This window comes from Erythranthe guttata, chromosome 4 (genome assembly GCF_056151865.1).
Source record: "Erythranthe guttata isolate IM_541 chromosome 4, IM_541, whole genome shotgun sequence".
In the NCBI taxonomy this organism is placed as follows: Eukaryota; Viridiplantae; Streptophyta; class Magnoliopsida; order Lamiales; family Phrymaceae; genus Erythranthe; species Erythranthe guttata.
In genome coordinates this window covers 18,182,894-18,206,308 of record NC_142536.1, presented here as the reverse complement: position 1 = coordinate 18,206,308, position 23,415 = coordinate 18,182,894, and the positions used below count along the sequence as shown (strand labels likewise).

General features: G+C 35.0%; 5 protein-coding genes across 5 annotated transcripts in view; 1 reads left to right on the top strand and 4 right to left on the bottom strand.

The window, feature by feature from the left end:
- LOC105949167 (glycine-rich RNA-binding protein 4, mitochondrial) overlaps positions 1–23,415 on the bottom strand; it is a 96,532-nt gene that overhangs the window by 8,115 nt on the left and 65,002 nt on the right. The window lies entirely within an intron of this gene.
- LOC105949153 (exocyst complex component EXO70H1) lies at positions 1,967–4,685 on the bottom strand. Its single transcript, XM_012972433.2, has one exon. The coding sequence runs from the start codon at positions 4,082–4,084 to the stop codon at positions 2,165–2,167; it is 1,920 nt and encodes a 639-aa protein (XP_012827887.2). The 5' UTR covers positions 4,085–4,685; the 3' UTR covers positions 1,967–2,164.
- On the bottom strand, positions 7,497–9,460 carry LOC105949156 (large ribosomal subunit protein uL29). The gene is made up of 3 exons (XM_012972436.2): positions 9,309–9,460; positions 8,937–9,229; positions 7,497–7,730 (listed from the first exon to the last, which is right to left on the bottom strand). The coding sequence occupies exons 1-3, from the start codon at positions 9,310–9,312 to the stop codon at positions 7,656–7,658; spliced, it is 372 nt and encodes a 123-aa protein (XP_012827890.1). The 5' UTR covers positions 9,313–9,460; the 3' UTR covers positions 7,497–7,655.
- On the top strand, positions 11,053–12,796 carry LOC105949036 (uncharacterized). Its single transcript, XM_012972304.2, has 3 exons — positions 11,053–11,758; positions 11,892–11,967; positions 12,511–12,796. The coding sequence occupies exons 1-3, from the start codon at positions 11,141–11,143 to the stop codon at positions 12,690–12,692; spliced, it is 876 nt and encodes a 291-aa protein (XP_012827758.2). The 5' UTR covers positions 11,053–11,140; the 3' UTR covers positions 12,693–12,796.
- Positions 19,747–23,133, bottom strand: LOC105949064 (cytochrome P450 93B2). The gene is made up of 2 exons (XM_012972330.2): positions 22,025–23,133; positions 19,747–20,563 (listed from the first exon to the last, which is right to left on the bottom strand). The coding sequence occupies exons 1-2, from the start codon at positions 22,925–22,927 to the stop codon at positions 19,928–19,930; spliced, it is 1,539 nt and encodes a 512-aa protein (XP_012827784.2). The 5' UTR covers positions 22,928–23,133; the 3' UTR covers positions 19,747–19,927.

The window sequence follows — 23,415 nt, the reverse complement described above, 5'->3', positions numbered from 1 at the left end:
CCAACTTTATGCCCGTCCCGAGACAGTCTGAAGCATCACTTTTAGTTGATCAATCGTTCACCGTCTGCTCATGCTCTTGGCGATAGCCTTTCTACATGATATCTGATCCGTTCGAAAAGAACATGGCCCAACGACTTCATTCGTCGCAATGGAACTAACCTGCGAGAAAGAAAACCGGACTGACGCCGGAGTTAGCACTCCGACGGTCAAGTCAATATCGGATCACATATAGTTTTGAAGGATACTAAATAGTATGTAATTATGTGGAAAATGTAAAGATCCTGGCCCTTTTATTGGCGCATATATCTATTTATAACGTCTCTCTAGCTCGCTCTCCGAGTGTCCTTGAATTCCGGTTAGACGGGCCTGCTTCGGCCGCTCTATTGCTTTTCGACCGGGTGGCCCGGATCATGATGGTCTCTCTATTCTTAGGCTTTACCGTATCTAGGTAGTACAAAGAACTCCCAGCTTGTCATTTTCCTGACTCTTTGGCCGCACTTAGTCATTCGGGCATTAAATGCCACTGTCAGGGCATTTAATGCGGCACTGGATCAACTTGTCAGTGCATTTATATCTCTTTTTTGTACCTTCCCCGACATCCTCAAATAGGGACGGGATTCCCGGGCGCCGTTCTCAATCCATTGATCCTCAGCCTCTCCCTTTGTCGTTAGCTCTAGTCAAGCCCGCGGGGTGGGATTGAGTTTTCCTCAATTTGGGCTCCTTTCTTCCATTTGGGCCGGTTCGGCGATTCCTGAACCGTTTGTAATGGGCTTTCGACTTTGGGCCTTGTGAGTCAAGTTTTGGTCCGGATCAATATCCATACATTTTTTCACTTTCCGGTCGTCTCATTTCACTCGAGCATTTAATGCTGGTGTTAATGCATTTTATGCGCCTGTTCTCGACTCTCGGTGATATATTTTCCTTCCTTGGACTTTGTGGCGAGGATTTCTTATTTTTTCAATGGGCTGTCTTTTTTGGGTTGCGCCTATTGATGAGCCTTAATGGACCGAATCTCTCGATAATTAATGGACTTTTTTACAGAGCTCTAATAGAAATCGAAACCTCTTTAGAGAATTTTCATTATATAGACTAGATTGTATAAGCCAAATATTTCCAACCAAAAGGTCCCTCTCAACGGCTTTCTTCTCCAAAGAAAATCATTTTTGATGTATTGGACGGCCGCCATAATTCAAAAACGTAATCAACGACCGCTATGGTGACAAGGACGATTCTGGATAAGACCCATACGACGGCCGTCTTAATCGTTCCGGTTGTCCAGAGAAACAAGTTTGACAAGTAACTACTCAAATATTTCGCAGAAAATTCTCTCTTTTTTTTTTTTTTTTTTTTTTTTTTTTTGTTTTTAAACACATTTATAACATTTACATCCTATCTGAAAACTTTATTATATTTTTATAAGGAAAAGTCACTTTTGACTGGTTTCTACTTTCTAGATTGTATCAACCAGATTTTGAAAAACAGAGTCAAACTATTTGATGCTATAATCAAGTCGTGAATTAAATATTCATTGCGCGTGTTAATTGTTAACACAACAAACTCAATTTGATTCCTACTTTGTTTTTCCATACCATTTCCGTCACATTTTATGTCTCGTTTTTTCACTATTGTACATATATTATGAAAATTAATAAAATGTACATAGGTTACGGCAAAATTCATAGGCAATCACTAAGATATTCTTGTGATTAATTATTTTTTAATTAATTAATTAACAACGGTAAATGAGAATTTTTTTTCACTCAAAGAGACAAATAATATGAGAAAGAAGAATAATTTTTAAAGGACAGCTTAAAACAAATACTCTTTTTTTTTTTTTTGATTTTTTGACTTTTTACCAATGTTATACTTTTACTGTTAACGAATATTTTTGTGGAGAGAAAAAACTATTTAATTGCTCTTCTAATATGTATTAAAGTTTAATTTCTGATTTTATAAAAGAAAAAGATTATTATAAATAATAATTCATATTCCTCCAAAATAATCAAAAGAATCTCCTTATGGTTACACCAAATGCCAAAAGGTCACTCTCAAGAAAGTCCTTTTTCTCTAACAAATTTGAAGTTTGAATTCTGTACGCAAATAATAAACGCTATCTCTATACATATATATCTGTGGCCGGCAGCCGTCGATTCGGAAAACCCGATCAACGGCCACGATACAGCGATGAAGATTCCGGATAACTCCCGTACGAAACTGACGTGCCCGTGCCAGCAGCCGCAAAAAATAAGTCGGATAAGTAATTATCCAAATCCTCAGGGGCATATCTGACAATTGACTCAACCCCAATATCCCTATTGAAGTTTCCTCTATGCATTCGGTAAAATGCCCGATAACCCGGAACGATTTTTTTGGCTAGAGAAACTTTGACCTCGTCTCGTAGTTTCGGGTCGGGTATGACCCACGAAACTTGCTTCCTGTATGCCTCCTCGAAACCCAGATAGAATCGTGTGAAGCGTTCCTTTGCTTCCTCTGGAGTAATCTCGGCCGTTGGATCTTCGGGGAGGGAGGAGATCACTTTGCTCCATCCCATTCGTTCGTAGTTGGCCATGTATTGGTTGACCTTTGACCGGTTTTTCCAGATCCAGTCGGGTCCCATAAGGAGCCCCAGATTGGAGTTCCGGATCTTCGAAACGACGTAGTTTAGGTTGTTCGCTAGGAATAGGTACGACAGTGCGACGTCGTTGTACAGCACCGCCTTGCCGTCGAGCTTGCAGAGGAGGACGAGTATCAGCCACGCCAGCCGTGCGGTGATTGACGCCGCCGAGGAGTCGTCGCCGACGCCGGAGGTTGGGCTGAGGAAGTAGGATTCCGGCAGAGGGGTTTGAGACCCCACCGGAGAGTCGGCTATGATGTCGGAGAGCGCGCCGCTGTAGTCGCCGAGGAAGACGAGGAAATTCATCACGTAGCGGGTGAGTGGGTGGACGCCGCCGCCCATCGGGATTTTTGAGGAGTCCTTTTGAATCGCCGCCTCGAATTGGGCCAGCATAGTCCTCACCGCCTCGCCGAGCTTCACCAGAGCCGCCGTGGCCTCCGATTTCACCGCCGATAAGGAATCGTGGGAGAAAACGGCTTCGATCTCCGGCCACAAGTCGCAGATTGCCTCGTAGAGGTCTAGGGCACGGAACAATTTCTCCGGCGACAGAATCTTCTTACTCTTCCCGAAATTCTCCGGGAAGCTGAACAAATTCACCGCCGCGTCTCTAGAAATCTCGGCGAAGCACGACTCGGCAATCTTCTCCGACGAGGAGAAGACGATATCGCAGAGGATCCTTTCGCCGGTGAAGAGCGTCTTCACCGCAACCTTCACCGCGTGCAGCCAGCTCTTGATTTTCGCCTCTAGAACATTCCACTCCATTTTCTGCATCTGCGAACTGTTCAATTTCTCAACCCCCAAATAGTACAAAGTCTCGTCGATTATCGATTTTCTGATGAGTTTGTAAATCCTGACGCACTCTTTTCCGTAGCCAGACGCAATCATACAATCGGCGATGCTCTTCAGATCCGCCATTGCAATCTCGGAAGCTCTGTCAGCTTCCGAGATCTCTCGAGGCGGAGAACGAGGCGGCGTACGCGGCGGCGTGGCCGTGGTGCTCTCTTCCTCTTCGGAAGCTTCATCGTCGTAAAAATCGGAAACGCTAGTCCTCGCCGAGGCTCTGGAGGACCGGCCGGAAACGGATTCGGAATCGAGATTTTTTCGATTTGCCGATAAACTGAAATAGAACTCCTTCTCGAGTCGCTTGATCGCAATTTGCATCAAATTCTGAGCTCTGACGAGGTTTTCATGGCCGGAGGTGAGCTTCACATAGTAGTGCATGGCCCTCCGCAAACCGTCAATCGCTTCAATAAATCTCTTCGCTTCTGCTCTGTTGTCGTCGACAAATAGGGGCGAGAATTTCTCGTGTCTGTGTGCATCCAGATCCCATTTCCTAATCATACTTTCAGCAACATCTAGGTTTTCCTCCATCATCGTGTCGGTGAAAGTGTGGTGCTCGGCGGCGCGTGGCGGCGTTGAACCCCGGTGAGAAGGCGGAGAATTTTTGCCGGAGAACAATGAACCCTTCATATTTGTTTGTTTAATTTTTTTTAATTTTTATTGTGGTTTTGAACTGATTGTTGGTGTTTTAAGAGAAACAAGTAACAGAGTACAAGTGGAAAATTGTAGAGAGAGAAACTGTGGAAAATTGTAGAGAGAGAAACTGTTGATAGAGAGATGAGAGAGAGAGAGAGAGAGAATTGGATAATGAGAAATGGAGGAGAGAGGAAAGGGGTATATATAGAGAGAGAAGGTTTGACCGATGAAAGAGAGAAGGTTTGAAAAGGTTGTTCTTTGTATACGCGGTGCGAAGATGTTATTCGTTGAATTTGTGAAGGGGTAAAGAGACGAAATAGTAAAAATCTGGGTGTCAAATAGTAATTTTGTGAGAGTTGGGCTCCTGGTTTTTTTGTACCGCGTCGATAATAACTGTGGATGGCAAATGTTTTATGCTAGGAGAAAACAAGGAACATTTTTTTTTACCAGGTTATGTTTTGCTGTCTCGTTGAATTCAACTCCAATTTGTTTAAAATTTTCAATTAATTCAGACAATTATGTGTATGTTTGATCTAATTATTAGGCAATTTTGGGATGTTTCGAGCAATATATATAATAATAATTCAATTTTTCTGAAGATGTATAACATAAATTTTAATGGAATTTGAGTTACAATGAGTTTCTTCGGACTTCATTCGTTACGTTGCACAAATCGATGTTAATTTAGTTTCTAGTGATTGATTTCAAATCTCCAAGTATCAAAATAATTTAGTTGTGTCTCGTAAGAGATGGTCCAGCAGTTGGAGCAAGTGAGTCTGTGTTATTTGACCCAAATTCAAATTTAAATTCTCTTTGTAATAGTCGTTAGATCGAGTTTATCACATAATGTAATTTACCAATCAACAAAACACTAATGCAGATTTACACAGTGCACATATATAATTAACTGTGCATTCCTTCGTTGCTAAAAAGGAAAGTTAGTTACTTTCTCGGCCATAATAATAAAGAAGATTTGACATCTAATTATTTAAATCACTAATTTCTCACCCCATCTCTATTTGACCATGTCTTCTATACTAGATGTTGGTTGGTTTAACTTATATTAGAGCAATAATAATAATAATAGTAATTAATGACAATTGTTTAACTTTTCATGTAGTAATAGTAATAGTAATGAATAAAGAAAAGGCTCAACTTGTAATAACATGGTCCACCTTTGAATTCAAGACCATTTCCTTTTGTAGTTTTAGGAGAGTCCCACTCCTAATTTAGGGCACAACAAAACCATCAACATCGTCAACCAATTTTAATAATGTAAACTACAAGGATTGAGACTATTTCAAAATATTGTTTGTGGCCAATAAACAATGGTTGAGTAAAATGTGTGACATTTTCCACTCTAGAAGTGTATTATTATATTTAATTAATAGGATTTTCTTTGTGGTCAAGTATGCATAAATAAAACTTATAATCAAGGCAATAACTACTTTGTGTAAAGCTAATCTAGCTAGGTTTTATTTGAATAATATTCTCCTAAAGGAGTTGAGTTTGATTTATTTTCACCCTTAAATTTTCTCATTACACCACCATGTTTTGAAAATGTCTAAAATACCCAAATCCATCACTTTTTTCATACTTCATATGATTGTCCAATCTTTTCAAATACTTCAAATCAAACTATAATTAGAATGGAAATAAATTATATTACAATTGAAAATTACAAACATTCATGGCGAACTTCGCAGTCGGTAACAATGTTCAGTGACGGAGCCAATATAAGGCCACTGGTGCCATTCCTCATGCGCCCAACATTTCTTAAATCTCAATAAATTTATATAGAAATCTAATAAAATTGTATACAAAAGTATGCACCCCCCCAAAAACTTTTAATGCGTCGCCCCCGAACTTCAAATTCTGGCTCGGCTAATAATAGTGGGAGAGTGTACAAATGTCATAAGAAAATAAGGAGGGGATATAAAATAGATAACGTGAGATCATGGCCATTTGAATATTCAAAATTAAATTATAATGATATATTTAGTTTGATGGTTGAAAAATAATATATATTTTGGTTTTTTTTTCTTTTCTTGTGCAGAGGCTGATAGCAACACTTTTCATACTTAATTAATTTATGGACCCGACACAAGAATATTTTTCGTTTCTTGCTAATATAGTTGTATTAGAAAAGATTTGATATGTCATAAAAAGATTTCTCCTGTGAACTATATAGTACAAGAAAATATAATACTGGTATAAAAATTGTGAAGGGTTAATCTAAACCTTTGATAATAGTGGAAATATAATATAATAATTTTTAAGAAAAATACTTTTTAACAATTTGGAAAAATGATAAAGACATCATGCATGCCAATATGTTGCTGAATCAGAAATAGCGACTTAGCAATGCAACGACAACTTCAGGTTTCATACCTAACACGTTTCTTCAGTCAAACAATTCGATTTCAACCACAACAGGAAAATGCAATTAATTACAACTATTTAATGGAAGTTCAATAATAATAATAATAATAAAAAACATATGAGTAACACCAGACGAAAAAGTTAAACATATTGCAATAAGAAGAAGAAATTGAGTGTGTAAGTTAAAACAAATAAAAGAATAATTAGATAGGCATTATTTCATAATTTATTTTTTGGTAACACTATGGTCACCCGCTAAAGTAAGCACAAATTACGAATCCCCCCTCATATTTGGGTAATTACAATCACCCATCAACTATGAATCTACTTACATGTCCACCATTTCGATCTTAAATTCAACGGAATCATCTAGGCTATTTGAAATGTTCTCTAATTAGTACTCGTTTTTTGCAAAAATGCTTGAAATATTCTCTAATTTGTACTCGTTTTTTGCAAAAATGCAGTTTCTGATACAACACAATTTGATATTTACAAGCCAAAGAAACACATCTTATGATCATCTTGTTTCAAAATATGAAGCTCGAATGAAATAAAACAGGTACAAAATAAAAAATATGTCACATAATCTACAAAATTCCATTAATAAAAAATGTCACGTAATCTACAAAATTCCATTAAATTTGAGACCGCAAGAACCAGAATATCTCACTTTGACTTGTAGAAGTTAATAAACAAATAACAAATATGTGCATATTCAATATTCAAACCGTTTAATTAGTTTACCTTACATATATATTGGCAGCAAGAATCTGGGAGAATTCTGTTGACTATGACATAAATCAAGAATTCATCCAAGCCTATATCTTTGACTAATAAAATGAAAAATGATCACCAAAGTCAACGTTACATTTCTAATAAAATTTACAATTAGTTTTAGCAAGAAAACGAAATACTTTTCAAATAAGTTGACCAAGTCAAAAGGGGAACTCCAAATTGCCAAAACCCTAAATCACCAGGTGCAAAATAAGATTTAACATGATGAAACACATTGGGGATCATAATATAAAGGAAAAGATGTGACTCAAACGTAATTCGAGTCTAGATTAAACAAGAAATGTATTAATATCCAACGGTACAACTACTAAAGAAACTGCGAATTAAATAACGATCGGCACAAAGTATTAATATTCAGCGGTAGACAGCAAAAATGTTACCAAATAACTTAAACTTTAATAGCATACTTCCTCAGGGGGAAGTACATCTCTTTCTTCTTTTGCTTTTCAGTCTTCAAAGATGCCTACAAAAAGAACAGATAAAAACGAACATAAGAATGCCGTGGAAAAAATGTACGCGCAAGAAAATATCACAACTGCAAAATTTACGAGTTTCGATGGAAATGAACATATATATGATGTCATATGTAATCTCTAGTTGAAACTATGACATATAACTCAACAAAGTGTCGAAGTCTGTATTGCATTAGGATTTCTGGCATTTGGTCAACTAGTGATTCTTTTAGTTCTGAAATTACTCCAAAGCCACCACGGCTCGACTGATAATATATCTAAAAAATTACATATGGATACAGTGACTAGAACTGGGAATAGTTTAATGCAGCAAATATACAATCATCCTAGACAAGGTAGTCAAAACCGGGAGTGTAAGTAAAATCAAAAGGGGGGCTATAATATCATAATCGTAAAATCATGGGATCGTACATGTCTTGTACATTATATATAATGCCTAATTTTTACATACACAAAAAGTCTGCTAACATTAATAAAGTAAAAATCGTAGCTTTTGAAGATTTCATGAATTCTGCTAAGGATTTTGCTTGTATTAGGTGTCCAATGTATTTAACAAGGTATAAGGTAAAAAAATCGTAAAATCCTAGGATTTGAATCGAGGCTTAAACTACCTTGATCCTCAAAAAACATACTATCACATCACATACAGTACCTTGATCGTTGAATATAGATAGGCTTTCATTGTTCAACATAGAGTACCCACCACATATAATAGACATGGTTTCCAAACATTAGGCAGGATAAGATTGTATAATCACATCAAAGGTCATCATCGTATTATCAGGCAATCATCAATCGGGCGAAATTCAGTATATCGATTAGATCGAAATGATTGAATTTTTTTACCAGAGAATTATAAGCCAGTCACGAAATGATTAACAAAGTAAACGAATAACCCGTAACAAACAGTACACGAACAAATCGTTCAGAATTAGACCATAGCCGGGGCGCATCCCATAAATAAGCAATTCTTTAACATCTCCTACTCTTTACAGTAAAAACATATAAAAATCTATGAATAAAAAATGTCGATTATCGAACATTCCGAAATCTCAGCATTCATAAATGCAACACTTGATAAATTTGCAATCACATACCAAATAGAGCATCAAACAGAAATATCTCACAGAGAAAACCAAACAATAAAAATAAATAAAAAATTCGTTGACATTTCTGGGTTAAAAAAATGGGTATACCTGGTGCTTAGTAAGGCGGCGGCGGATGGCGCGGGTTTTCTTAGGGCGGAGATCGAGCGGAATGTACTTTTTGTTCTTGTACACTTCTCTGAGAGCTGCTTTCTGCTTCTGAGAAATGACAGTCAGAACTTGCGCAATCGAGAGACGCACAACCTTAATTTTGGAGAGCTTGTTGGGGGCGCCGCCGGTGACCTTCGCCACCCTGAGCAACGCTAGCTCCGCCTTCAGATCGTTCAGCTGCGCCAATAGATCTGCCTTGTTCTTCTGCCTCAATTCGTGCACCTTAATCCTCGCTACATTAGTTAACAAAAACACCATATCAGAATTGAAATTGAAATCAAAATATCAAGTAGATGGATTGTTTTCTCATACCCATTTTCTCGTTTGCCGCCGAATTTGGGGTTTAGGGTTTGCGGTTGGCGACGAAGAGTGAGTGTAACAGAGAGAAAATGGTGAATAGCGAAACCCTAGCTTCATATACGAGGCGTTTTGGGCTTAGGTTATGTTTTGTATCTCACTATTTGGGCTTTTTTGGTTTACAGGGCCCAGTGATAAATAGATCGTCAAAGCTGGGCTTATTTAATTTTAGTCCTAAATTATAAATATTAGTTCAATTCCACCCCTGCCGTTAATTCTTCCAACGTCTGAACTTGACACTGTTACATCAAGACTTGTAAATTACCAAAAGGCCCATAATTGTTTCTCATACTCATCTTTTTTTTTGATATCTGGTAATCATGAGAGGGCATGCAATCTGCATCTTTATCTTGTAAAAAGTTTTCAATAAATTTGGACCTACCATAAGAAACATTGAAGATGTAATCATTATATTGCACTCATTTTCAATTAATGGATCTTCCATAACTAATATGTGCACATATATTATGCATCGAAATTCAGCAGATATTTGTCTACGATCGTCAAGTCGAGTTTGTTTCACTCTTTCGTACAATTTGTAGATTGCTATACGATAGTGTAGATTTATCCGGTGCACATATATAATTGATTGTGAGTTCCTTCGTTATCAATCTTATTTCGATATCCTGAATCTTTGATTAGTAAGCTTTAATAATTTAGCTTTTGTTTCAACCTCATAATTTATATAAATATAGAAGAATTAAATATTAAAAAGTACTTGAAGATCACGCCCTATATGTATTTTTTTTTTCTTCACGAAGGGAATAATCCCATATGGAAAAGCAGAGATAAAACAGTGGGAAAAACAATATATATGTCACGGGTTATTTGTAAGCATATATATGATATATGATATATCATTAATTAAATCAAAATTTGATCAACATGGTGGCAGAGGATAGTGAACAAACGAGTGCCACAACGTAATACTTGAATTTTTTATCCGATAAAGTCGATTGTCAATCATCTTCCGATCTAATGTTCAAGCGGGCAATAATTTTCAGTTTTCAGCAAAATCGGTTGATCTGATTAAGTAGGTAATTGACCAATAAGTACCCGATCAGGCCATGTCTAGCCCCAATTACGATGTATATGTATCTGTGTATATGTATACACATACATGTGTCTCTAATTAAGTCAATTAAGGTTGGCAAATTGCGTGATTATGAACTAGCAATCATATCTCAATAATAAGAGAGCACACATTTTGAAAACAAATGAAATTAACTTACCTAACTCTTGGGCTAAATAGTGCTACTAATCATCACACACACACACACACATATAAAAGTCCTCAAAGTGAAAAGAAAAGCACAATCACAACTTCTTTCACCCACCCACTAATCCAAAAAGAAACTCAAAGAAAAATAACCCAAATTCCAATTAACCTTCACCTTTATTTATTAAACACTCAGATAATTTAATCCTCTCCTTTCCATTAATTTTTTTAATTTTTTTATTTTTTTTTAAATAATTCCACTAGTTGTGGGACCCATTTAATTTCCTCCTTTTTTATTTTAAATTATTATTTTTTTCAAATCCCTCCACTTTATATCCAGATTTAATGGCCGCTGAAGAAATAAGATCCTTCTCCACATTTTACCTCATCTCCATTCTTCCAACAAAACACAGAGAGAGAGAGAGAGAGAGAGAGAGAGAGAGAGAGAGAGAGAGAGAGAGAGAGAGAGAGAGAGAGAGAGAGAGAGAGAGAGAGAGAGAGAGAGAGAGAGAGAGAGAGAGAGAGAGAGAGAGAGAGAGAGAGAGAGAGAGAGAGAGAGAGAGAGAGAATGAAATCCATAGAGCTGTTTTGTGCATCTCCAGCTGCAACAGCCATATGCTCAAGCATGGATCACCGAGCAATAACCCGGCCCGGCTCAAAGCCGACCCATCGGCTCGGCTCAGAAACCCCAAGAACCAGCAGCAGCAGCCGAACTACATGTTTATCTCAGCTCCCATTCGACCCAGCTTCTTCAAAACCGACCAGAAACAAGCAAGCCGATCATCAAATCTCACGCAGAAAAAGCTCTGCTGACGTGGACGATCTAGCTAACCCTAGAATCTCCTCAAGATCGTACCTACTGAGTCAACACGACAAACCTTTCTTGCTGGATAATCATCAGCATGCAGTAAAAGATTCCTCTGAAAGATCCCTTGTGGTTTCTAGTCATCCCTTGATTAGGGATGATTATAATAACTACAAGCGCGTCAACTCGGATCGCTACCCGGTTTTCAGATCCTTGTCAACTCGGGCCTATCAGAACCCGGTTTTCGAACCGACTTACTCGTTGAAAGGATCCGAACTAATTGCTCAGCCTCAGAAGAATATTCCACCATCTGGAAGAATCTTGACTGATCCTGTGGTCAACGATCTCAAATCTTCTTCAGCTCGTACTCCAAATCGTCAGGTATAATCAATTAATTGCATGTATTTTATTTCTATTGTTATTAAAAAAAAATTAATGTATATTATATAGGTTTTTGGTTTAATAATTTAACGTTTGAAATGTGTAGTTTTAATTAATTAATTAATTAATGCAGGTTGTTGAGTTGAGGGTTTCAATTCATTGCAAGGGTTGTGAAGGGAAGTTGAGGAAACATATTTCAAGAATGGAAGGCAAGTACTTTTATATATATATATATATATATATATATATATATATATATATGATTTATTGCATTCTGCATCTATGTGTTTACTCTAATCGTTAAAAGATTCATCGTAAATTTTTCATTTTCGAAAAAAAAAGTGCCCGTATTATTAATACTAGCAAAACTCCTCATATGATGCACTATTTTAAGGAAAATAACCCCCTAAGGCCTCACCATTTAGAGGCCGGTTGCGCGCTAAAAAAAACATTATATATATATATATGATTTCTTTTTGTTTTATGTACACGGTCAAATGATCTGTTGACCATATGTCGATTCAGGGGATTTGATGCTACACCTGGTTATTAATTTACAACAGATGAATTTCAATCGTAATTTAAAAAAAATAACTACTTACTAAGCACGTACACATACATTGTAAATAACGTTTATGACCCGCCCATTCGTATGTGTTTGTTCTTTTGATTGCTCCAAGAAACAAATATGTAAATCTATTTGATAATCGATCAATTACATATGTTGATGGATATATAATATAAAAATGCAGGAGTGACGTCATTCAGCATAGATTTGGAAAGCAAGAAAGTAAGAGTAATAGGGGATGTGACGCCATTAGGTGTACTAACAAGCATTTCCAAGGTCAAGAGTGCACAATTTTGGCCTTCACCTGTTTCTTCTTCTTCTTCATCCAATTCATCTTCTTCTCCAAGAGTTAGCCTCACTAGATAAAATTAATTCTATTTAATTTTGTATTAGGGTTTTATTTTATATTATTATTATATATATGTTTTCACAATCATCTATTTTAATTTCTTGTACGTTACTAGAATAAATGGCCCGTGTTAATTTATTTTGATTTTATTCGTGTTGTGTGTATTTTTTTTTTTTATGTGTGTACATGTAAATATACAAACTTCAATAATGAATTGCATATGATAATTGATTAATTGATGTATTTTCGATAATAATTACTAACATGTAGTGTAAAATAATTTATAAAATTAATAGTTTTGTTTATTTGTGTCTCGTGCTCTGATCTGATGAAAATTCATTGGGAAGCAAAAACACCTGGCCTTTTGTATGTCCCAATTTCGTATCTTTTTATTTAAAATTAATATCTCTGTGCTATTTATTTTTTTAATTTTTTATTTTAAATTTTAATGTCTGAAAAGCCATCACAGTTATTTGTGCAAACTTTTTTTGTTTAAAATATCGACTGAATTTGTACATCAAAATATATTATAATTTTATTACCATTTATGCTTAGACAAACATACCCTGGCATTTTGAATCACCAACGTAACGAGGTTAATTTAATACTATGAACTCTTATAAATCGAGTCCAATTTTTGAAATTCCATTTAATTTATATAAAATTCGATATTATTAACTGCACCATTACGTATAATTAGCCACATTAGCGGAACCAATATTTTAAGTACATGAGACTAAGTTCAATTAAAAAATTATGAGAAAGAGCCTTAACTGCTATACTACACACCAAAAAAAATTATATTTCTATATAAATTACTAGTGATTTGAAAAATATAGGGGGGCCGTGGCCCCCCTAACCTTATGTTGGTTCTGCCACTGATTAGTCGAATTTGAAGAAAAAATGAGGACACACTAAGATAAAACGGTGTGAACGTGTGATAATAAAATCATAATATATACATTCTTCATATAAATAGAAGCCAAATATATAGTGGTGTTTGCAAATGCTTTTTAAAAGTGATTATGCGGTTTTTTTTGCTCATAATCTGTTTTTAGGTGTTTGCAAAATCAACTTTTGTTTTTGCTTCTCTTAAAATAATCTGCTTTACTTTATTTTTTTAAAAGCACTCCTAACCCTGCTTTTTCACTTTTAGTTCATTTTCCGAAATATTTGCAAACACCCCCAACTTTTAGAAATAAGCACTTAAAACTAACTTAAATCACAATCACTAACTTCTGCTTTTAAATAATCATTTGCAAACACCACCATAGTCCAACACAAGTGGAAAACTTTTAAGGGTTTGATTTTTTTTTTTTTGATAAATATGTTTAATTTATTTTCGTATTATTGTGAATAGTAGATATGATAATTACACGTGGAAACAAGTGGTGCATGCGGGTGGGCATGCAATATTGTCCGCATGCACCACAATATTAGGTTTTGGAAGCAGACATATCAAACTTTTAATTATTTCACATTTTCTTTTCTTTTGATCTAAATATGTCTACCACTTTGGCCTATTATGATTACATTGTCTACTCTTAATATATATATATATATATATATATATATATATATATTATGTGCTCTCTCGTTTATAGTTAGATCTAGAGCTCCGATTCACTTGTAATAAATTAGTAGCTACCCATTTTTTAATAAAGAGAATAATTCTGCATGTTTGAAGTGAAGTTTGGAATTATTCTTGTTTCACTAAATTCCAATTGCATGGTTTCAGAAAACCATGCTTAAAAATTGATGTTTGAGTAATTTGTGGTTTGGTCCTACACTTGGTAGGTGGGAAATAAAAGTTGGACGTCGACCATCTTTATTTATTTCAAAATCTAACCAATTTGTGATGAAATTAATTAAATCAAGGAAAACTAAATTCTGTAATTAAATACCATATAACAAATAGTAATAATGAAATAATAATATTTTGATAGAGTAATTAAATTACAAAAAATAAATAAAGTTTGTCTAATTATAAATACATTATACATTAAACAAGAATAGTATTTATTAATTCGAATTGAGCATAAGTTATTAAAAAATGTCTATCGAAATGCACTGCCAATTTTCAGATGTTCGTTGCAAAATTTCAAAAGTCCCAATATTTTTTTTAACATTTAAACGGATCAGTCCACTCGATTTACGAATCTATTCTAACTCTCAGCGAATTCTTAGAATTTTAGGTGGGATGGGGGATTGTAATTTTTTCTACTTCTCAAGGTATAATGACAGGCCGGGAGGCTCGACTAGAAATAATATGCAATTTGATTATTTATTTTGGGACATGATTCATTTACTATCTTTATAAATATATACTCAAATATTATTTTTATCGCAAATTCAAATGCATATATCAAAATCAAAATCAAAATGGCAAAAAGGATAACTTTTTGACTTGAGTTCATATTGGTGGGTAGACATCGCCACGGGGCGGGTCGGGTCCGGGTCCGGGTCCGACTTTTCGGGGACCCGAAACCGACCCGCGGGGAGGCGGGTCCGGGTCCGGGGCGGGTCCACCCGGTTCCATCCGGGTCCGGTTCGGGTCCGGGTCGGGTCCGGGTCCACCCGGTTTTTCAATTTTTTTTTTTTTTTTTTTTTTTTTTTTTTTTTTTTTTTTTTTAATAAGAAAGGAAAAAAAACTTATATTGAAACTTGAAAAAAGATGATATTAACGTTAAATTCAAAATAAAAATAATAATTGAATTTAAACACTAAAAAATTTTAGAAAAAAATGAAACGATTAAGACTTTGAGACGTAAACTAAATAAAATTAAAGTTGTGAAGATTGAATTATGGGTATTTATAAGTGAAAGTAATAAGTGAGAAATTTTTCAAAATTTCAAAATTCAATCTTTCTTTTAAATTAAATCGTATTTTTTTATATTTTTCAAAATTAAATATATATGCATTTGTTACAAGTCGAGATTTTTGATAGTAATAATAGTCAACATGAAAATTAATAATTTATAAATATTAATAAGTTCTTGTCAACAATTGAGGTTAATCGGTTTAAATTTGTTACTAGTCCAGATTTATATTTTTAAATAATCATCTTATGATAAGATACTCAATAATATTAATAAGTTCTTGTCAACAACTGAGGTTAATCGATTTAAATTAATTGAAATGAGTTATAATCTATTTTTTTTAAATAAACATATTATTTTATTTTTCATTCGATTTTTTCACACTATCGATTTTAATAACATAAGTGAATTTGTAATAAGTCAACGCATTTGTTTATATATTGAATTGATTCAATGCTTTATATTTTTCAATAGTGGAGATTACATTGATATAGTAATTAATAATAGATGTTTTGATGTATTGAACCGTGATTCTATATATTTTTTTAAAAGTTTCTTATATTGCATTTGTTAATTATTTAATTAAAATTATTTAATAATAATTAATATGAGAAACTTTTTCATAATTTCAAAATTAAAAAAAAATTCAAAATTCAATCTTTCTTTTAAATTAAATCGTAATTATTCATATATGCATTTGTTATTAGGGGAGATTTTTAAATATATTTGTATTTGATATTAGGGGAGATTTTTAATATTAAAGATAATGAACCTCACAATTAATAATTTATTAACATTAGTTATTCAATTGTTATAATTATTTTATAGTATTAATTATAATTATATATTTATAGTTAGGAGTAACATTGCAATAAGTAACTTTGCCCGGGTGGTTAGTGCTCACTAATCCACTCGGGCCACCCGGGTTCGAACCCCAGAACCTGCATTTTTGATGATTATTCATTAAAAATCCGGGTGGACCCGACGGGTCCTCGGGTCGGGCCCTCGGGTCCGGGTCTCCGGGTCCCCCCGCCGGGTAGACCCGGCGGGTCTCGGGTCCAAGTATTTGGGACCCGAAACCGACCCGTATATGGTCGGGTCCGGGTCCATGGTCAACGTGCCGGGGCCGGGGCGGGTCGGGGCAGTCAGCGGGTCGGTTTCGGGCCGGGTCCGGGTCAGACCCGGCCCGTGGCCATGTCTATTGGTGGGGCTAGTTCTTGTTTTCCTGTTTCTTCCACTTCTTCCTTTTGAAATTTGGATAAATATTATTATTTATATTGTATTATTTTAATATAATCAAACAAACCATAATGATTGATATTATTTTATAGTTAACTAGCTCTTTTCTTTTAATTAAAAATAGCGAGGCAAGTTTAGTAGTTTTTGATTTATTAATATTATATATTGATATATTTATAATTAAAAAAATAACAAAAAAAAAAAAAAATCAAGAGTCTTCGCCATGTTGAGCAATTAAAAATGAGTTGAATCGCAACTTATATGAAAGCTCAATCTCATCAGCTCGAACTCGGATTTTTTATTGAGACAACTCAACTCATTTATATTTAATTTTACAAGTCCTTTCTTTTATTATAGATAAAGCCTTTAATTAGCAACCACTTTTATTGGATTTTCTTTTTCTTTTCTTTAACCTAAAATATTTGTTTAGTTTGACCAAATCTTGGTGGACGATAGATCAACAAATATAATAAGATATACGGTCTATAAGATATTACATCTGATGTACCATATCGGGAGATTATTTATATTATATATTTTAATATAATCAAACAAACCATAATGATTGATATTATTTTATAATTAACTAGTTTTTTTTTAATAGCGAGGCAAGTTTATTAGTTTTTGATTTATTAATATTATATATTGTGTATTTATAATCAAAATAACAAAAAAATCAAGTCTTCGCCATGTTGAGCAATTAAAAATGAGTCGAATCGTAACTTATGAAAGCTCAACCTCATCAGCTCGAACTTGAATTTTTTATTGAGACAACTCAATTCGATTTATATTTAGCCTTTAATTTGCAACCACTTTTATTGGATTTTTTTTTTCTTTTCTTTAACCTAAAATCTTTATTTAGTTTGACCAAATCTTGGTGGACGGTGGATCAACAAATATAATAAGATATACATTCTATAAGATGTTACATTTGGTGTAACATATTAGGTGATTTTAAATCGTAAATCGAAATAAATAGCTACTCATTAAGCATAGATATACAAGAATGCGTGTTACTATATGTAGATTAGTGATTCAAGACACCTGATATATTTCGTCGGATGTAAATTTACGTAGCTATAGATATACAATTCCCTCAAAAAGAAAAAGAGAAACAAATATAATAAATACTAACTGCAGAAAGAAAAGTATAATTTGGGCCGCTGATGAAGGGATCTTTTTATAGCATAAACATATGTTGAAATATTGAGGAGACATGAGAGGGAAGAATTAAATATATTATACTCTCATAAGAGTAACATATTTAATTATGTAACTTTTTTAAAGAATATAAAAAATTGCATAAATTTAGCCACTCATTATTTAAAAACAATAATTATCAGAAAAAGATATAAATAGAGTAAATGAAACCAGTCAACAAACAATATGGGCTCTGCCATCACAAAAATGGAAAGGAAAAAAACTATGGAACAAGCCCATTAAATAAAGCCCATTAATATGTTGTTTTATAATTTTTGCAAAAAATTCATTATTTTGTGTTGCTAAAACGTAACTTGTTCATAAGTTTCGTGTTCAACAACACGAAACCAAAAGAAACAAACTATTTTTTGTTCCTTAGAGCACCAAACCCATGTTCACATTTTGTGTAGCAGAGCACGAAACCTTAATTTTATTTATTTATTTATCTATATTTAATTTTTTTTTTACTTAGCTTGTCTAGGAACAAAAAGACGAAGAAGATAATGACAACTTGTATTATGATGTTCCGTTTGACACGTTTGAATTTGAGGATCACGGTAATTTTTTTGCTATGAATACTGTGTTCGAAAGTAGGGAAACATTAATTGAATGAGTCAAAAACATCCTCAATAGCTAGTCAGAGTCAACGGTTGATATGTGCTTCAAGCGACAAAAATACTTATCATGTATTGACATGTCATACGTTCGGACATGAACAAAAAAACCCGAACCGATTTAGAGAAACCTCGAAATATTACGTTGGGACAAAGAAATATAGATGTACGTTCCACTTATACGGTAATAAGAATCGATATATTGGATTATGACGAATGACTGTAAGAGATGACAACTACAATCATCAGCGGACATCCCTCTATTTAAATCACAACCCTACTATTGAAAACTGAATTTACCAACTTGTGTCTTTAAATCAGAATGACAAAAATATTTAATATATGACAGAATTAAAAATATTAGTCTTCTGGAGTACTGCAATTGGAAATTGACATGTTATGGAGATAAATCACGTGGTCCAATTGGTAATTTACTATATGCAGTTGAGTAACAAAACAGTCTTTAATATTAATGACTACCTAACACCGATATATCTAACGGTATTTTATATGAAATAATTTTTTACTTATTTATAAATAATCAAATATCCATACAACCAATGTAGCATGAACACGGGAATGCGGATACGGAATGAGGAAATGGACACGATGAGTCACCATTTCTTCAGAAAGTTTGATACATAAATGTGGGGAATGTGCAAATATTAAAAATATAGGAGTACATGTACATCCATAAATTTTTTTTTTAAATATTATAAAGTTTAACTTATATATGCATCGTGAATAACATATTTGTATCTACAAACTATATATAATTTATAAGTTCTAATTCGAATTACTTTTCCGCAAATTACATTCGAGGCATCTACAAAAATACTAAAACACCACAAGAAGTGGAAAATATTATAGACATAAGATTTAAATTTCTTTAGACGTAGACCATTCCAAGTCTTTATTTAAAACGGAATTTAGAATATTTTTTGGGTGGATAAGCGGCACGCTTTTCAGTTTTTTACTATTGCTAGAAACGTCCTCAAAACTTTTAAATATATATGAAAACTGCCCTGAAACGTTTCATGGCATTTCGATTTCCGAAACATTTCGGAAAAGTGGAAACGCGTGTGTATATATGGCTCTGTGGTAATAAAATAAACGATGATTTTTTTTAATATTAGAGGAAATATAAGGATGCATAAATGCAATTAAATCCTAGAATATAATCCTATAATGTTCATATATAGATAAAAATGACTTTCAATTATTCAAGCATTAAGTTGCATTTCTCAGAAAAACAAAACAAATCAACATGTTTATGGAATTGTAATCACACATAATCATTCATTTAAGATCAAAGACACAAATATTAATTAATCCATACCCAGCATTAAAAAAAAAAAAAAATTATAGCTCAAAAACAAATCAAATATGGGCCGAAATCGCAACCGGGTCAATTCTCGGAGCAACACGGCAAAACAGGTCATGGGCCCGCGGGGCAGTCAACCCGGGTCGCTCCGTCATATCGACCCGACCCGACCCGTCGGGGAGTATCCAATCAAAGCACTGAATCATAGTCCCAATAATAATAATCACTTCCTGTATGCCCAACAGCATCCCCGGGCAGCCCCTCCTGCCCGTACCAAAGGGCAGCAGCTCAAAATGCTGCCCTTTTATATCAATGGCGGAATTCTCCTTCTGGAGGAATCTCTCGGGCAGAAACTCCAGCGGATTCTCCCAGATCTTAGGGTTCCGGCCCATTGACCAGAGGTTGACGAAGAGGAGGCTGTTTGAGGGGACATCGTAGCCGTCGATCACGCAGTCGGAGATTGATTTTCTGGCGAGCATCGGGATCGGAGGGTGGAGGCGGAAAGTCTCCTTGATGATTGCCATTAGGTAAGGGAGATCGGCGGCGTCGGATTCCTGCACCAGCCGATCGGAGCCGATGACTCTGTCGATCTCTTGTTGGGCCTTTTGGAGTACTTTTGGGTTGTTGATTAGCTCCGATATCGCCCATTCCGCCGTGATTGCGGTTGTGTCGGTGCCGGCGGTGAAGAAATCCTGATTATATATTAAAATATTAATATAATATATTATTTATATGAAAAATGATGTTACGGTAAAGTTATGGTGGGGCCAATAGTTATTGAAAGTAATAAAATACATTTATTTAATTTTCATCACGAAATATCTAGCTACCTAACCAAACGAATCCTAGCCGTTGTTCATATTTTACAAATTAAATTTATATTTTCAATTTGAATTGCAACTAAAATAAATATCAATATTTATTATAAAATAGTTAATATAGACTAAGTTTTAACTCTGAATAAATATAAGTTAATATTTTAATATTTAATTTATTATTCTCAAATCTTACTAGATATAATGTACATCAATAATATTGTTTAAATACTTTTTTTTGTTGTTTAAATTATAAACAGTTGATTTCTCGTATTTGAGAAATCAAAGTTATAATTTAAACAATAATTTTAATTATTTCGACAATGCATATTAATGACATACGTAACCCCATTAAAGATGTTCTAACATAATACGTAAATTTCTAGTGAGCTAAAAAAACTCATGTGATAGAGCCCTTTAGGGCATTTGGGGCATTTCAGCCCGTATAAATATCCATGAGGATATTATTTTCAAATTTAATAATATTTAAATTATTTATAAGAAATTAAATGCAGTTGAATGTTGCCGCACATTGATTATTAGGATATTATAACACAAGGTAGTTATGTGGCCAACACACTCTCCTAAGTTTTATAGCATACACAAGCATTTGCTTTGTTTTCTAGAAGGTGCCATTATTATACTCTTTTTTAAATTTGTCCTTTTTCTTTCCACATAGAAAAGAATACTTTTTACTCGACAAACATGTTTCACATACTATAATTTGAATTTTAAATTGGGAAATTAAGTCAAAATATCTTACCATAATTCATTATACTACATGGTGGTGTAAGTAAGTTGAATCAGCTCGTGAGCTCGACAAACTCATCTCGAGTTCAAATTAATATAAGACACGTAAAACTTGTATTTGTGTTCGAGCTCGAGTTCGCCAAAACAGCCATACTCGACTCGTTTGCATCGGTAACCTTATATTACCACAATGACGTTCCTTTTCTTTTTCTTTTAGTTAACTAACTAGAAGTAAGGTATGGACTACAATATGCTATTTTTTAGAGTCTAACTAATAACGTTTCACTAAATTCATTTTTAAACATCTAATAATTCTTATATATGATAAGTTACCATTTCAAGAACTAATTAATAAGTCGTTAGTCTTATTTTCTAATTAATTTTGCAAACGTTAGGATCAGATATTATAAATTATTTTTACTAATTATAAGATCTTAAATAATAAAGTTAGTTAAATGGTGAGGACTATCTATAAATATTATGGGTCGTAGTCCGTTTCTCTTTTTACTCGATATACTTTTATCAAATAAATTAAAATAAATAAATAAAAATTAAAATTAAAATAAATATGTAGTGGATAGTTCTTACCAAAATGAGAGCTTTGAGATGTTCTCTAGTGAATGTAACCTCGGATTTCCCACCTTCCATAATATCCAGAAACATGTCGAGAAAATCCCTAGCTTCCCCGGCGGCGCCGCCGTGGTTCCGCCGCAGCTCCTCCCTGTCGGTGATAATCTTCTCCAGCAAGGCATCGTACCTCCTCTGAATATCCTCGGACCTCTTCCTAATCCCCTGGAAATCAAAGTTCTTACAGAACCAGATAATATCCGCCACGTCAAACTCGCCGAATATCTGCGTCACCTCCCGGATGACCGTCCTCGCCGCCTCGGCGTCGCCGTCGGTGCCGGAGCACCGGATCCCGAGCATCATGTGGGAGATGACGTTGCTGGTCAGCTTGACCAGCTCCTCCGTCACGTTGAAGTTCTCGCCGGACTCCGCCTTACCCATCAGATCTCCGACGAAGCTGTTCACCTCGAGGGTTCTGATCGGCCGGAAGTGGAGGAGGTTCCTGGCGCCGAGGAGCTCGTACGTGCAGAGCTTCTTGATGTACTTCCAGTACGGGCCGTACGGCGAGAACGCGAACGACGAGTCGTAGGTGACGATATCGATGGCGGTGGAGTGTTTCCGGGAGGAGAAGACGAGCTCGTGGGTCTTCAGGCACTCCTTGGCGAGCTCCGGCGTGGACGCCACCACGCACGCGACGGAGCCGAGGCGGAGCTGGACTAAGGGCCCGTGGCGGAGGGAGAGGTCGTGGAAGGTTTGGTGGAGGCGCGGGCCGAGGAGGTGGAGGTGGCCGATGATGGGGAGGGCGAGTGGGCCCGGTGGGTAGGAGAGGCGGCGGCGGCGCTTTGCGGCGGTGAGGATTGTGTGGAGGAAGGCGGCGGAGAGGAGGAAGAGGGCGGTGGAGAGTGTGAGCTGGACTAGGTCCATATTATTTAATTTGAATTAATTATAATTAGAAAATAGTATTTTGGTGTGTGGGTTTATAAAGTTTATATAAAGGGATGTGTGAATTTGTGTTTGGTAAGAAGGGTGGTGGTGGGAAAATGGGATATCTGTTCTATTTTGCTTCATTGGTTTTTCTTTTTTATATTATTTTCATTTATTTTTAATTTTGTTTTGGTTCCCTTTGGAACAAAGGTGCATGTGGATAGTAGTAGTACACTAGTAATGGTTAGTGATTAGGGAAAATTGCATTTCACCCCCTATAAATTTTCAATACTTGCAGTTCTTCCCCCTCAAAATCCTAAAGAACGAGTGTCCTTCTTCAAAGTAATATTTTTGTTGTATGTTGTCCGATAACAAAACTCTGATGGTTTATACATCGGAATCAAGTGTTTTTATCCTATTATATATCAATTAAAATGTTGTTGTTGTTGCTTGTTGCCTCTTTCAAATGTTATTTTTGTTGCACTTAT

Bases quoted from the DNA above. Each gene is read 5' to 3' on its own strand.
- LOC105949036 (XM_012972304.2), top strand. From the start codon at position 11,141: ATGAAATCCATAGAGCTGTTTTGTGCATCTCCAGCTGCAACAGCCATA. The intron at 11,759-11,891 runs GTATAATCAATT...TAATTAATGCAG, and splicing joins CTCGTACTCCAAATCGTCAG to GTTGTTGAGTTGAGGGTTTC. The intron at 11,968-12,510 runs GCAAGTACTTTT...ATAAAAATGCAG, and splicing joins ACATATTTCAAGAATGGAAG to GAGTGACGTCATTCAGCATA.
- LOC105949153 (XM_012972433.2), bottom strand. From the start codon at position 4,084: ATGAAGGGTTCATTGTTCTCCGGCAAAAATTCTCCGCCTTCTCACCGG.
- LOC105949064 (XM_012972330.2), bottom strand. From the start codon at position 22,927: ATGGACCTAGTCCAGCTCACACTCTCCACCGCCCTCTTCCTCCTCTCC. The intron at 20,564-22,024 runs GTAAGAACTATC...ATATATAATCAG, and splicing joins ATCTCAAAGCTCTCATTTTG to GATTTCTTCACCGCCGGCAC.
- LOC105949156 (XM_012972436.2), bottom strand. The intron at 7,731-8,936 runs GTATACCCATTT...TTCTTTTTGTAG, and splicing joins GCCGCCTTACTAAGCACCAG to GCATCTTTGAAGACTGAAAA.